The sequence below is a fragment of the Leptonotus elevatus genome, chromosome 18 (assembly GCF_054856555.1).
Source record: "Leptonotus elevatus isolate MCC_2025b chromosome 18, RoL_Lele_1.0, whole genome shotgun sequence".
Lineage (NCBI taxonomy): Eukaryota > Metazoa > Chordata > Actinopteri > Syngnathiformes > Syngnathidae > Leptonotus > Leptonotus elevatus.
In genome coordinates this window covers 18,143,207-18,157,592 of record NC_141256.1, presented here as the reverse complement: position 1 = coordinate 18,157,592, position 14,386 = coordinate 18,143,207, and the positions used below count along the sequence as shown (strand labels likewise).

Below are 14,386 nucleotides of genomic sequence, written 5' to 3'. Positions count from 1 at the left end.
CAAGTGGATTAAATAGCTTTATGTTCTGAATTCGTATTGGATTATTTGGGTTCTGGTTATGTATTCACATTGTCTACTTGTGAAGTAAGTTCTTTCACTTTTAAATTCTGGTTTATTTCCCCACAAGCGCCATAAAAAAAGAAAAAGGGTGTTTATGGGGTGCAAGAGATCATTTGAAGTGCTCCCAAAACATTTTTTTAGTTCTGTTGTGACAAAAAAGAAAGAAAGAAGAAGACATATTTAAGAAAGTGATAACTTTAATAAACACATTTACACATGGTATATAAATTCAGTAAAATAAACATAAAACAATTCATAAAAACTAATTTACATTAAATGTACAGATATTTCCTGTCCTGATTGACTGAAAATGCAAACAACTGCGTGAGGTTTCCATGGCAATGACAAGGAGGGAGCGGTCGCGTTCAAAAGTCGGCGTCGAGCGTGAAGGTGTTGTCGGTGGTGGCGGCCATGACGCCCATCCTCTGGTACTCGCCGACGCGTTTCTCAAAGAAGTTGGTCTTGCCCTCCAGGGAGATGTTCTCCATGAAGTCAAACGGGTTCTCCACACAGTACAGCTACAAAAACAGAACGACAAAAGAAGATGTGAGACAAACCGCGTGCGGGAAACGCTTGCTTGAGCCGAGCCCGGCGACCGTTCAGTCTGGCGTCTGTGTCGCGCCGCCGCCCATCCGTCCGCCGGCGGGCCACATGCCCTGCGACGTGACGTTGGCGGCGGCGCTCAGCCCCCATCTTCGGCTGAGGTCCGGACCCCTGCGCCACTCATCATGACGGCCGCCGGCAAGCTCCTCCCCCCTCTCCCCCGCCGGTCAGCTGACCTTGGCGAATCCCAGCTCCATCATGAGTCGGTCGGCCACAAACTCGATGTAGCGCTTCATCAGCTCGCAGTTCATCCCGATCAGCTTGACGGGCAGCGCCTGCGTCAGGAACTCCTGAAACGCCAAGACGAACGTCAAGAAGGAAGGAGACGGACGGACGGACGAACGGCGGCCGGCGCTCACCTGCTCGATCGCCACGGCGTTTTTGACGATGGACGTGACGGTGTCCTCGGACGGCTTGTTGACGAGGTGCTTGAACATCAGACACGCAAAGTCGCAGTGGAGACCCTGAAAGCACACCGACGCGTCAAACGCGCGTCCGAGGCACAAAATGGAAGACGCGCGATGGACGCCGGCGGGGCCCTGACCTCGTCTCTGCTGATGAGCTCGTTGGAGAAGGTGAGTCCGGGCATCAGGCCGCGTTTCTTCAGCCAGAAGATGGCGGCGAAGGAGCCGGAGAAGAAGATGCCCTCCACGGCGGCGAAGGCAACCACGCGCTCACCTGGAAACGAAACAGCCGCCATCAATCAATCAATCAATCGGCGGTCGCCAGACGAGATGTCGACCGGCCGCTCATTACCGAAGGTGGCGTTCTTGTTGCCGATCCAGTTGAGCGCCCAGTCGGCCTTCTTCTTGATGCACGGCATGGTCTCGATGGCGTTGAACAAGTATTCCCTAACGGGTTCCAACATGGCGTCAAACGCGTGCCAGCCAATGCATCATCATCATCATCATCATCATCATCATCATCATCATCATCTGACCTCTCCTTGGGGTCTTTGATGTAGGTGTCGATGAGGAGGCTGTACATCTCCGAGTGGATGTTCTCCATGGCGATCTGGAAGCCGTAGAAGCAGCGCGCCTCCGTCACCTGAACTTCCTGCGTGAAGCGCTCCACCTGGCGGACGCACCGCAACATACGTGACCTCGGGAAGCCAACGTCGGAAGCGATTCGCGCGCGAGCAAAACAGCATTCATCGTACCAGGTTCTCGTTGACGATGCCGTCGCTGGCCGCAAAGAAGGCCAAGACGTGAGAGATGAAAAACTTCTCGTCTTCCTTCAGAACTTCCCAGTGCTGCGTGTCCTTGGACAGATCCACCTACGCACACGCTCACGTGAGGACACGATACAAACGCGGTGACACGCGAGACCTCGGTTGTGTGCGGACCTCCTCGGCGGTCCAGAAAGACGCCTCGGCCTTCTTGTACATGCGCCAGATGTCGTGGTATTGGATGGGGAAGACGACAAAGCGACGGGGGTTGTCTTTCAGCAGAGGCTCCGCCTCCTCGCCAACATTCTTCTTCACGCCTTTGAGCTGAAACAAGCGCAAATCTGTCACGCTGTGGTTTCTTTGCAGTACTTTTTTCTTCTTTTTTTTTTTTACAAGCTGTCACTCATGATTTTTTGGGTGTTGTGAACATAATTTTAAATACGCGTGACCCAACCAAGACCCACAAATTAAAATTGTGAGCATCCGCGAGGCCACACGCTCACGTCACATGCAGGATAAGCAACCCGACTCCCGTTTGTGACGTCACGGACTAGGCCACACCCCTAACACTAACTAGCAAAAATATATTTTGTATGATATGTTTTTGTACGATACAGTTCGTTTCTAGTGTGTGTGAGGGCGGGGCCGATTGGATTTATGAGGTCGTCAACACAACTCGCAAATCAGAATTTAATTTGGTGCGAAACATTTGCATCTCGCTCGAAGCAGCTAAAGATGCACACTCACTCACACAAGCGGTTTGGCGCCCAAACGAGTCAACAAAGCGGCCTTTGCCATCTTGACCAAGTTACAAGACGACAACGAACGTTTGCAACTTTTGTCAATTTGCCGGTGAACAATGACTAGCTAAGGTGGCTAACCTGTGGCTAACACTTACCGGCGTCTCGGCGAAGATTTTGCGCGCGGTTTTGGACGCCAAGACGCGCGCCGAGTTCAGGCTTGGAGGCTGCGAGACCAAAAGAAGAATTCAGCAATACAAATTCGGACCATTTTGCAAGTTGCTCGCCGGCTTGACGATCGCTCACCGTGTTTTCTTTGTCCAGCGACATCTTACTGACGTCAGCGCTCAGCTTGTTCTCGTTGTTGTAGGCGGACAGGGGCGAGCGAGCAGACTGCATTTTCACACGCACTAAAGTGGACGACTTCCAAGTACTTCGACTCAAAAAAGGCTAAAGTCACAAAGCGAAGCGAGCGGGATGGCGACTGACTGATTTGTCGGTCGGGCGGTTGCGGGCTTTTTGTTGAAATCTTGGCGCCGGGAACACTGCGGACCAATCGGAGGGCAGCTCGCGCTGTACTTTTAAGTGTGACGCAACCGATAGACCAATCAGATGGCACACTCCGCCTCACGTGACGTCTCTTGTCTCATTCTGAGGCAAGCTTGAAATGACAGTCTTACAAAAGCAGCGCCAAAATGTTGTTACTCAACTGCGATTTTATGACTTAAAATACATATTTTAACATTCACACGGCAACACGTCTGCTGTAAATGTGAACCGAAACTGGATCGATCAGTATCTTAAAATCTTCGAAGGACTACAAAAAAAGAAAAACTTTTTTTTTTTGTATTGAGGAAATACGTAATCATTCTGTCAAAATTTATCTTTTAAAGGTTAATTTTGTATTTTCGTTTATGTGAACTGACGTACCTGCAGCTCTGCTTTTAGCCGCATGATGTCGCAGTGTTGCTTGTTAATTTTTTTCTTCCACTGAAATCGGTCAGTAAGGCAAGTAGGCGTGGTTTACCTCAAATGACATTACTGTTCAGGCGTAGTTCTCTCTCATTGGTCACACCCCCTGACTGCTGCTTCCCGATTGGCCGAGCGCTGTTACCGGGGTGTTGTTGGGACAAAGGGCGCGAAGCTGGGGTTTTGTGTAACGCTGGCGTGTGACGTCACATCCGAGCAGGAAATAAAATGGTTATATGTTATAGTATTGAATCCAACTTTAAGTAGAATTTTTAAAAAAGTTTTGGGAAGTCAAAGAAAGGAGTTTGATTGTAGACCATTATATCTTGATGTGGTACAGTTTATTATAAAAAAAAAAGAAAGAAAAGAACTTATCTTATACAAGCAATAACATGAGGTATTTTCTTCCTGGCTACATAAACAAAATATTTATGAAATAATAATAATAATAATAATAAGTAGTAGTAGGTAGTATCACAGTGAGAATAGCAATAGTTTTACGGTGGAGTTACTTGATATATATAACATTCATATACAGTAGATCACGTAAGCATGACATTAAGAAGCAACCACGACACTTGCTTTGGTACATAAATGGAACGTGAGATTATTTATACAGAAAGTAAACATCTAGTTTACATACGTGACAGAGAAGAGTACAAAACAAGCTTTTAATGTTTAAAAAATATAGTGCAATGTCACATTGTGGTTTGTGTCGGTAAACAAGCAGCTGGCCGCCATCGTCAATAAATTGGAAAAAAATAAAAATAATCCTGAGCGAGGTGTTTTTCGTGTCGCGTTTTAGTCCGAACACGACAATCGCTTGTTTTATGACCTTCACCAGCAGTCATGCTAACATTAGCATCTTCAACGTTTACGCACAAAAGGTCAACAGAGTGTGTGGTGTTAGCAATGATGCTACTAACACTGCTGCGTAAATTATGATGCTAATGTTAGCAGGCAGCTACCAGACAGTCTGAGGTCAAAAGTTGAAAAGTTGTGATGAGGATTTGGAGTAGAAAATAGGCGGAGCGACTTACAATTCGGCATGTCTGAGTCTGAGGTGACCTTGAGTCCGACAGGAAGTGCTGCGCCCGAGTCTTGAGCGGCGGTCTAGGAGGAGGTAGCGACGGTGGCGGTGGGCCTCTTGGAGCTAGCATGTCTGCGTGTGTGTTTGGTCAGGTGGTCGCTGCGCATGAAGCGACGTGCGCACACGCCGCACACAAACTTCTTCTCACCCGTGTGCGTGCGGCGGTGGCGGGAAAGTTCGTCTGAGCGGGCAAACTTTTTGTCGCAACCTTCCCAGCGGCAGCTGAATGGCTTTTCGCCTGCCAAAACAAAATTTTTTTTTTTAATGTTGCTGTTCAGTCACAATGCCAGCCAATTAGATAAACGAGCGCCTACCCGTGTGCGTGCGCAGGTGCGCTTTGAGGTGGGAGCTCTTGAAGTACGTCTTGTGGCATCCTGGGAAGTCGCACACGTAGTTGCGTCGTCGTGACAAGTCCCGGGCGATGTTCCCGCCGGCACCTGGCGACGAGTAGACGGGCGTTGGTGCCAAGGGGAGGAGCTTGGCGCCACCCGCCGTCATTGCAGTCCGGGCGGGTATTGCCGACGGGACCACCAGAACGACAGCCCCCCGCGACACGGCCGAGCTCAGCAAGGAGATGCCCGGTGCCGGCACCAAAGCGGAAAGCAGTCCCGGACGACCGCCCAGTGGTAAAAGCTGGCACAGAAGCGGCGAGATGAGAGGAGGCGGCGAGGAAGATGGCGAGGAAAGCTGGCGGGCAACTTGACGATCACGACCGGTGGCTGCGGCGGACGGTGTTCCCAAGCTGTCGCCGGTGTGGCGGATGACGCCGGTCGGCGCGGCAGCGGTTTCTTCCAGCGGAAGGGTCGACGTCGCGGCAGAGTTGTCGGGAGGGCGCCGCGGGGTGAATGCGGCGCCGTCGACCTCGCCCAAGCCGGGACTGCGAGGTGGAGTCATGCACTGCAAGCACGGATCACGTCATCAACACGCATTTGCCACCATATCGAATCCGTAAATTTGGTTTGAGCGGTTATTCAGCGCGTGTCCTTGCACTCTCACCAGTGACAACGCTGCCATCTCATTGACTGAGGAAGCGCCTTGCGGGTTCGGGGGGGCGGAGTCACACGAGTCTGAGGTGGGAGTCAGCGGGCGGGCCTCCGGCAAACTTTGACCCCAGAAGCTCATGCTGACCAGCGCCTCGGCTGCTTCCAAGTCCACCTAAAAATCGGGAGGTCAAAGGTTACAATAACTGCACGGGAAGTGATGATGTCACTGCCTTAAAGCGTGCTGATAAGGCAACACACAAAAACAGAAGAGAGGGTAGAGGGGCCATGAGATGAAAGACTGTATTAGCCCCACCCCCATTCTCGCACACTGAAGTAGTGTGGCCGACTGACAGGAAGTTGACTCTTTGAAAATTCACATAGCAAAGATGATTTTAGTAAACCAAAACTAGCAAAATAACTAAAACTGAAAAAAATAATGAGTAAAATGTAAAACAAAAATGCTTTAAAAAAAAACTACATCTTTTGTTTAGAAAACAAAACTATCAGCGAAAATGAAAATTGTCCTCTTATATGATAGATTACTTCAAATGTATTTATTTCACTATCGATGTACAAAATGTACAGAAGGAAGGTCAAACAGGTAAAAATAAAAATAGTTAACTTGCTCTAAAAAGTAATTAAATTTAAAAGACAAAAGTCATAACAAAATGAAACCTATAATGATAAATCCAAAACCTGTCATATCCGACCGACAGGTACATCCAGGTGTCAGGATTGGTCGCCATCCTAACAATGGACTGGTCGCTGACCAATATCAGGGCACATAAAGACAAACTATTCCCAGTCAATGTAACTGTCGCACATGTAGACAATGGACTGGTCGCCAATGAAAGCACGCAAAGACAAAAGATTGGTCGCCCTTTTAATGTCAGTCTACAAAGAGACAAACAACGGACTTCACCAGCTAACGTCAAGTGTTAATTTCCTGGTTTCAGAAGAAGTCTGCCTATTTTTGTCAAGCGAAACCCTTTCTAGAGAGCCGAGATTTAAACGCAGACGCTCGGAAGCGTGAGGCGGACGTGTGAACCGCGACAAACAACAATCACCAGCAAGTTGTTGCTGATTAACGAACAAATTGTCGACATGCGAAAATGAAAATGACGACTTGAACGATGGTGACGATGAAGATCTTGGCCGCACATGAGTCGCGGTGACCTGAGATGCACCCAACCCGCCCTGCGCGCGCAACACAGACAACAGGAAGAGACGCGCGGAGCGACCCCATTCGACCCCGGACGGTCGCTCTGGGTCGGGACTCACCTGGCGGGAGAGCAGCATGGCTGGCGGCGGGGGAAGAAACGCGTAGTCGTGGCGGAGAAGATGCTCGGAAAGAACCGCCGGCCGGCCGGGCGCTCGCTCCGACACGCTTGAGCTGAGGCGCCAAAGGGGAGGCGGGTGGCGGGTGGCGGGTGGGGGGGGGGGAGACACAACACAACAGGAAGGCGAGAGAGAAGGGGAAAAAAAGGGTGCGCGTGGCCGACGCGCGGCCAATCAACGGTAAAGGTGTAGCAGGCCTCGGCCAATAGAGGGCAGGGCGGGGAGTGGTCGAGGCCAAGCCGAGGCGCTATTGGCTGGGGGGGGCGGGGCTAAGGAGTCAGCGATGTCACGGTAAACTCGATGAACCCAGTGAACCCGCGCGTGTGCACGCAGCGCGCCACTGGCGCCACGTGCCCGCGCATTTCTGGACAAGGAAAACAAGCTCACACACTAACGAGACACCATGAATACATGCTAAATTCGTATACAAAACTGCTAATTACATGATACATGTTCCTATCATCTGATATCTATACACACACACACACACTAAAAACACGCTAATCTGTTAGCATACATGTTTGTAATTTATACACGCACACTAAATATAATAAACAAATATATACACACTAAATACGTATCAACATACAAGTTACTAACGAATACATACTAAATATAAATGTCCACACACACAAAACACTAAATATTCACACTAAATGTGCTACTATAAACATTTACATACTAAATTAGTGTCCAAAAGTGTTAACATGCGTTACTAATATATACACACGAAGCATGTTGTAAACATGCTAACACACGCGCACACACACACACACATGCACGCTGCTGAACCCTTTCCAGGTCGCCATGAAGCAGGTGACGCGTCATCTGTTTGGGCGGTGGAGGCAGACAAAGAGCCTGCTTGCTTCATTCCTCAGGCGGAGCCGCCTTCCGTCTGCCGGGTGATTGGCAAGCAAGCCATTTAGGAAAAAGAAAGAAAACACACACAACAAAACAAACACGTGTCCTGTCATGTGTACACGTTAGAGGTCAAGGTTCATTGTCATCTTTTTCCAAGGATCAAACTCCAGGGAGTGCAAACAAAAGACAAATGCACACGTGCGCGTGCATGTGAGAACAAACAAATGCAAGGTCAATGTAACGCACTGTTGCCATGGTTAACAGCACTTTCATTTAGGATCTGCTGTCCGCAGAATGCAGGTCACGTGTTCATCCGGGAGGTTTGCAGATGTTGCAAACTTTGACCTGAGTCAAAATCGATTAGTGTTCATGTGATGACATCACCACCTCCGGTTACCTTCCCACAAACGGATGGTGCTAATGATACATGCTATTTTTTCTCTTAAAGGTAAAATTTTGTTTGCTGTTCAAATATGTTTAAAAGTTTGTTAAAAAAGCAGTTGATCAGAATTAGAAGAAGATCAAAAGGCCATGAATGTCATGCAATTTCAAGGAAAACTGCTATTTATAAAGATTTTGTGGTTAAAAAACAACAAATCATTTTACAAACCATTGAAAACCTGTTCAAATGTGTAGAAAAAACAAAAGTTCATGTGCTTCCTGTTTTGTGACTGTTCACCTTTTGTCTTGAACAAACCAAGTAAGCGCGTTACTCTGTCTGGCCACTAGGTGGTGACAGAGGAGTGCAAGCAAAAACTAAACCGTTGACTTGTTCTCCTTTTCTGTCTGTGAATTGATGTCAAGTGAGCCGGTCCCGTTTGCTTTTGCCAGCTTGTTCGCGAAGACGCACCTCTCTGCGTTCAGCACTTCCTGGTGCAAGTGGGCGGGGCTGACTTGCAACAGGAAGCAGAAGAGCTGCAGCAGCCACAGGAAAGATCGCGGCAGCGTGACCTCCAACGCCGCCACGCAGTGATTGCTGCATTTCCTGTACAGAGAAGATGGAGGCACATGTGACACGGGCAACAAAGTCAAAAAAGAATGTCTTTATTTGACTTTGGAATACAAACTCGATTTAGACGTGACTGTTAAAAATGCCCTTCCATGAAAGTATTGTCAAAACTTTTATATGAGACCTGAGTCGAGCTTACTGGGGGTCGCAGGATCTGAGTGGCGGGTGCCAGTAGGTCGCGTTGACGGGGCTCAGGACTTCCCCCTTCAGGGTGACGGCGGCGTGGAGCTTGTGGTGGCGCATACTCGGGCCGTCGGCGCCGTCCGCCGCCCCCCAGCAGAACGTGAACGAGGACGGCGCGGCAGGGGGGTCGCGCGCCACCTTGCCTTGCGACAACCTCTCCAAGCACGACGTCAGCTGCTCCGCCACTCCTCAAACGGCGCAAACACAAACCTTTTGAGCCGTTTCATATTCACGCTTGCGTCCACTTTCCTTGGTCTTACTTTTCTTTTTCACGACGATACACTTGAGATTCCTCTTCCGGTAAAGCGGCACCGACTTCCACTGCTTCCTGTTGGCGGCACACAGAAACACGTTACTGGCGCGAGGCCTGTCACGCATGGAGGACCAAAAATAAAAGTGAAAAAAATATATATATATATGAATACAATTAAATATCAATCAATCAATCAATCAAAAGGCTCTGCTCTCACATTTATTTATTTCACGTTGCAGACGCTCTGTCAAGACAAAATGTAATTCAAATGAGGGGGCGGTCCTAAGCATGTCTCCGGTTGCAAACTGCCTTTCAAGATAGTCGTCCATTGCTGGAGCTCTCCATGCAAGCCGGCGGCGAGACTTCCTTGTTCGTCGAGCCGCTCACTTGACCATTGACAGGCAGTTTGCAATGGCGGAGTCCAAGCCAAAACACGCGTAGGACCGCCCCCTCATTTGAATATCATTTCATCCTCAGAGAGCATCTGCAGCATGAAATAAATAAATGTGAGAGCAGAGCGTTTTTATTCATTTATTTATATATTTATTTTTTGACTTTTGTTTATTTTTGTATTTATTTGTTATTTCAATTTCCATTTATATAATTTTTTTGTATTTAATGTTTGAATTTAAGTTTTAATATTTGTTTTATTTTCACTTTTATTCATTTCTTCATTTGTTTTTAATTTTGGTCCTCCATAGTCACACACACGTCGTCTCACCTGGCGGTGGCACGCTCTCGCACCCGCTGCTTTCGGAGTTTGGCGGCGTGCAGCAAACGGAACCACTTCCTCAGACTGAAGACGCTTCCCGTCGGCGACGCGCGCTCTTCCGTCGCCAGATCGCCGGCGGCGTTGGATAAATCCCTGAAGGTCAAAAACTGAAATTGAGGACGCGAACGGGGCGAGGACACAGGAAGTGACATCACCATTCCGTGCGGTCGTCCAGGCCAAAAAGGAGCTTGATGGTGACGATGACGAGGGCGGCGGCCTGGACGTCGTACTGGGGCAGCGACGGGCGACTCGAAGGCTGCGATGACGCGCCGGGCGTCGCGTCCGGCATGCCGCTGCGCTCCATCAACATGCACACCCATGGGTGCAGCTCGTCTGGTGGGGAACATCAGCAGTGTTGCCATGGTTACGTGGTCATTGATCAAGACGTGTGGGCTGTTTAGGGAAAGACATTGTGGACCAAAAAGTTGGGCTGTGAAATCAATCGAAATTCAATTTGAATTTCGATTGCTACACTATTCATTTACAAAGTCAGCATCATCTAAAAAAAAAATAATAATTAGGAGTGAAGGGATAAGCAATTTACGGGTAAAAAAAATATGCTTATTTCATCTTTTTTCACCCACAAAATAAAGGAACAAAATGTCGACAAATATCCCTCCCAAAAATGGGAGAAAATATTGCTGAAAAAAATTTGTTGGTCCTGAACTATGACTCTGCATTGACTGTAGTTTGAAATTGTCAACATTCACCACTAGAATAAATAACAATATACAAAAAAAAAAGGGAAAGGAAAAAAAAACTATATTAAGAGGACATATTTTGCACATAGTTTGTCCATATCTAAAAACGGATTTTTGCGTGTCGGCCCCAAATAGCACTGATGAATAATGGTGTGCCCCCCCCCAGCATTTAAGGGGCCCATCCTTGCCATAGTGGATAGCGAGCGACTGCTACATTTCTTGTTTAGCATGTTAGCATTAGCATACCGGGCAGGTTGGCATCCGCCAGATAGCGCAGGCTGAGCATGGCCGGGTGCAGCGGGTCCTGGCGGCGGACGGGAGGAAAAGCAGGAAGTTGCAGGAAGCGGACGAGCGTCTGGGCCTCGCGGTGTAATGTGCGGTGGGAGGGGACACTCTGCCGGTTACACGGCGCCGTCAGGATGCGAGAGATTGAGGCAAAAAGGTTCGCAAGGGCCTGACCTGCACGGTGAAGATCAGAGCCTCGGCGCCGTCCAGCTTCATCTCCTCGGGGAGATCCTGGTAGGCCACGATGTACGGGATGTGCCCGTCGCTCGCCAGCCTTAAGACCACGGACAAAAAAAAAGGGACACAACATTCTGGAATGCTCATTTTGCTGTGGAATTAACGTTATTCATGCTCGGTAGATTGCGCAAGCCCCGTGTCGACTTGCGGCTCACCTGAGCAGGTCACCGAGCGTCAGCGCCTGGCGACTCCACACTAGCGCCAGGTGGATCAGCGCCAGCGTTTTGGGCATGCTTAGGGCGCCGCGGCGCACCTTGCGGCGGGGCGTCAGGGACTCGGAGCTGCCCTGGGAGCCGGTCGACCAATCGCTGGGGGTGCCTGCGGGTTCGAGGGTCGCACAGTCGCACGCCAGTTAGTGCTTGTCCGACAACTCATGCAGTCGGAATTGTTCAGTGGCGATGGACGACGGCTGGCGCGCCGACCCGCTTGCGATGCCGACGTGCTGGTCGGGCACGTGTCGCCGTCGGAGAGGCCGGCGGATAGGAAGGACGACTCGGCGGCGCTTCCCGATTCCGAATCCACATCTTGCTGCAGGAAAAAAAAAAGTCAATGTCCATCATGGACTCTCAAGACGAGAATCTTCTCTGGGAGCCAAACAAGCAATCTGGATCAATTATTCCATATAATAATCAAAGTAATTACCCTCCCCAAAAAAAAAAAAAAAAGTTGGACATAGTTGATTTTAGTGGATATAAGTACTCATAATTTATTATCTTCGATATAAGGCTGCTCGATCATGAAGAAAATATTAATCACGATCAATTTGGTAATAATTAAAATCATAATTAGGACAATCATTAGTTTTTTGGTACAAACAAAATTTATTAAATTACTCATTTCAAAATAATAAAATGTGCAAATATATACATTTATTCAAATATATAAATTTAAACAAATCAAAATTTGTATTAATAATCTTTTATTTTTGTTTACAATTATGCTGATTTTGTAATTGTGGAGTGTATGAATTGAAATTGTAATTTAATTTATTTACTTTTATTTTATTTACTATATTCTAAAGAGGAAATGATTTCGAATGATCCGTTTAAAACTGACAGCTATTTTGTTCCGTATCCCCAACATTCTTGCCGAAAAGAATGAAGGAGAATCTCGTGAAAGTTTGCCGCGAGTCGGCCTCACCGCTCGGAACGTGGCGCTCCTGGCGGGGTTGTCCGTGTACGCCTGCTTGCCGGTCTGCAGGAAGCGCCGCCACAGCGGCCACAGCACGTCGTCCTGTAGCACAGAGCAGTTTACAACACGCCGCCGCCGCCGCCACTCACGCCGCCCGTTGCCATGGCGCCACCTTGAAACTCGGGGCCACGCCCAGCTGGATCAGCGCGTCCGCTTGCTTCATCAAGATGAACTGGAAGCCTTCGCACGCCTGCCACCGACACGCTCGCTCTGCGCGCGCACACACAAGCAGCTCGTAATTACTGACAGAATCATTTCAATTAGGAAGTAGAAGGCGGCATTTCATTTTGGGACTCAAGCTCAACTTCTGGGACTAAAAGAGCAACTTCAAACTTACAAAAGTAAAGAGGGAAACAAGACGAATGCAGTTGGGCTCTGGACAAACACACCCACCCGGCTTCTTTGCTCGTCTCCTTCGGCCAATGGTGGAGACTCGCGACGATCCCGGCGCGCACGCCTGCGACGCCACCTCGTGGGTTCGCTGAGCACACAAAGTCAGCAATTGGAATTTTTATTTTTCGTGAATATAAAACAACACACGATGACATGGATGGGCACAAAGTGTCAAGTTTGGACTCATTTTGTAAACGTGTGAATGATTCCAAAGACAGCATCGGTCAACTTTGGTCCGTTTTGTTGCAGCTCACCTCGATGATGTTGTGACATGACCTGCAGAAGAAGCGACCCTCGTCCGACACGCCCCAGGCCACCGAGCCGCATTGCTGACACGCCTCCCGGTAGCCATCCTGTATGTACAGCAAGCATCGATACGTCTATATTAGTACAGCAACAAGCCACATGGAGGTCCCTTCAGATGTTACTCTGACCCATCATGACGGCTTACATTTTCCCGTCCACAGCATCCAATGTTGATTTCATGAATTTATCAACTACTATCAATTTTTCACCACCGCCTTAGCTTTATTTGATTTAAAGCTGGACCTTTGGCTTCAATTACAAATACTTTAAGTTCATCATTGTTGACTATTTCTGTGTTTAGCAAGCTTCCCAAAGATAGCATCTATTTGAAAATGTACCCAAGGTTTGAAATTTGGATTCAACAAAAACAAAATAGGTACCGCCTCAAAACTCGTAAAAGGAGTCTCGTGAAAATAATGATTGATACTTATATAACTGCAAATCTGCCTGATAATACTTGTCGCGTCGACATTCATCTTCATCAAATTTTACACACTTAACTAATTTATTTCCAACCTTGGTGACTGAAAACCATCATGCCGACAATCCGTAGAAAACAGTGACAATTAACTATTTGTTTTCCTAATATCACATTCTAAACAGATATTCACATATTGTGATGAATCTTTGAGCTATTCTAGACAAATCGGCTTTTATTTTTTTTTGCCAAATAAACTAGTTATATGGAGAATAATGACAGCTAATCGTTAGCGGCCATTTAGCACGTTAGCTTGTTGCGACAAGAAACTTGAAAACGTTTAAGAACGATACAATAGAAGAAGCACAAATAAAGTGCTACGGACCGTCAACTCTTCATCCATTTGTCCACAATAAATTATTTAAAACAGTCGATTTGACACTTTTGAACACTTGGAGCTCCTCACGTGCTAGTCCAGTTGTTATGGGAAGAGAGTTCTTCTTCGTTTTATTTTTCTTTTGCAACTGAAGTACTGCTGCCACCCACAGGGAGCAATAAGAACTTCAGATTTTGATTGCGGTGGATTCTTATGTAAATTTGCTCAGCTCATATATTTTGAGTTAGTTGATATTAAAAACAAATATCTCAAGGAATAACGTAAAAAAAACAAGACAATTATAAATAATGTTAAACAGTTGTTGAAATTAGTCATAATGTGCACGTGGCTTGATATATTAGATGTCATCTCTGAATGATGTATTTGTTTTTCTTTTATAATAGCGTTCGATGAATGAACGGCTTGGTGGCGTTGGCATGTTGACTTGTG

The 14,386-nt window shown here is 47.6% G+C and overlaps 3 protein-coding genes across 5 annotated transcripts; all 3 read right to left on the bottom strand.

Annotated features, from left to right (window-relative positions):
• Positions 1-239: 239 nt before the first annotated feature.
• rrm2 (ribonucleotide reductase M2 polypeptide) lies at positions 240-3,156 on the bottom strand. Its single transcript, XM_086060992.1, has 10 exons — positions 2,878-3,156; positions 2,730-2,798; positions 2,009-2,155; positions 1,823-1,939; positions 1,604-1,737; positions 1,420-1,514; positions 1,208-1,341; positions 1,023-1,127; positions 840-953; positions 240-578 (listed from the first exon to the last, which is right to left on the bottom strand). The coding sequence occupies exons 1-10, from the start codon at positions 2,968-2,970 to the stop codon at positions 426-428; spliced, it is 1,161 nt and encodes a 386-aa protein (XP_085917118.1). The 5' UTR covers positions 2,971-3,156; the 3' UTR covers positions 240-425.
• Positions 3,157-3,880: 724 nt separating this feature from the next.
• Positions 3,881-7,311, bottom strand: LOC147159063 (Krueppel-like factor 11). The gene is made up of 4 exons (XM_086060993.1): positions 6,895-7,311; positions 5,627-5,785; positions 4,945-5,527; positions 3,881-4,868 (listed from the first exon to the last, which is right to left on the bottom strand). The coding sequence occupies exons 1-4, from the start codon at positions 6,910-6,912 to the stop codon at positions 4,654-4,656; spliced, it is 975 nt and encodes a 324-aa protein (XP_085917119.1). The 5' UTR covers positions 6,913-7,311; the 3' UTR covers positions 3,881-4,653.
• Positions 7,312-7,455: 144 nt separating this feature from the next.
• On the bottom strand, positions 7,456-14,220 carry taf1b (TATA box binding protein (Tbp)-associated factor, RNA polymerase I, B). Of its 3 annotated transcripts, none has more exons than XM_086060989.1 (14): positions 13,946-14,220; positions 13,091-13,189; positions 12,837-12,924; positions 12,556-12,653; positions 12,393-12,485; positions 11,675-11,780; positions 11,408-11,570; positions 11,190-11,289; positions 10,977-11,124; positions 10,185-10,362; positions 9,979-10,122; positions 9,265-9,332; positions 8,961-9,192; positions 7,456-8,797 (listed from the first exon to the last, which is right to left on the bottom strand). In XM_086060989.1, the coding sequence occupies exons 1-14, from the start codon at positions 13,961-13,963 to the stop codon at positions 8,569-8,571; spliced, it is 1,764 nt and encodes a 587-aa protein (XP_085917115.1). In that variant the 5' UTR covers positions 13,964-14,220; the 3' UTR covers positions 7,456-8,568. The 3 variants fall into 3 exon arrangements, with proteins under 3 accessions (XP_085917115.1, XP_085917116.1, XP_085917117.1); XM_086060990.1 differs by lacking the exon at positions 13,946-14,220 and adding an exon at positions 13,288-13,797; XM_086060991.1 differs by lacking the exons at positions 13,091-13,189; positions 13,946-14,220 and having other exon boundaries at positions 12,781-12,905.
• Positions 14,221-14,386: the final 166 nt, after the last annotated feature.

Excerpts from the sequence above, each read along its gene's own strand:
- taf1b (XM_086060989.1), bottom strand. Across the intron at positions 10,363-10,976 it reads GGCGGATGCCAACCTGCCCG|ACGAGCTGCACCCATGGGTG; the intron begins GTATGCTAATGC and ends GTTCCCCACCAG. Across the intron at positions 9,193-9,264 it reads TATCGTCGTGAAAAAGAAAA|GAGTGGCGGAGCAGCTGACG; the intron begins GTAAGACCAAGG and ends GCGCCGTTTGAG.
- rrm2 (XM_086060992.1), bottom strand. The coding sequence starts at position 2,970 with ATGCAGTCTGCTCGCTCGCCCCTGTCCGCCTACAACAACGAGAACAAG. Across the intron at positions 1,515-1,603 it reads ATCAAAGACCCCAAGGAGAG|GGAATACTTGTTCAACGCCA; the intron begins GTCAGATGATGA and ends GGAACCCGTTAG. Across the intron at positions 1,128-1,207 it reads AGCTCATCAGCAGAGACGAG|GGTCTCCACTGCGACTTTGC; the intron begins GTCAGGGCCCCG and ends GTGTGCTTTCAG.
- LOC147159063 (XM_086060993.1), bottom strand. Across the intron at positions 5,528-5,626 it reads AGATGGCAGCGTTGTCACTG|TGCATGACTCCACCTCGCAG; the intron begins GTGAGAGTGCAA and ends CCGTGCTTGCAG. Across the intron at positions 4,869-4,944 it reads GCACCTGCGCACGCACACGG|GCGAAAAGCCATTCAGCTGC; the intron begins GTAGGCGCTCGT and ends TTGTTTTGGCAG.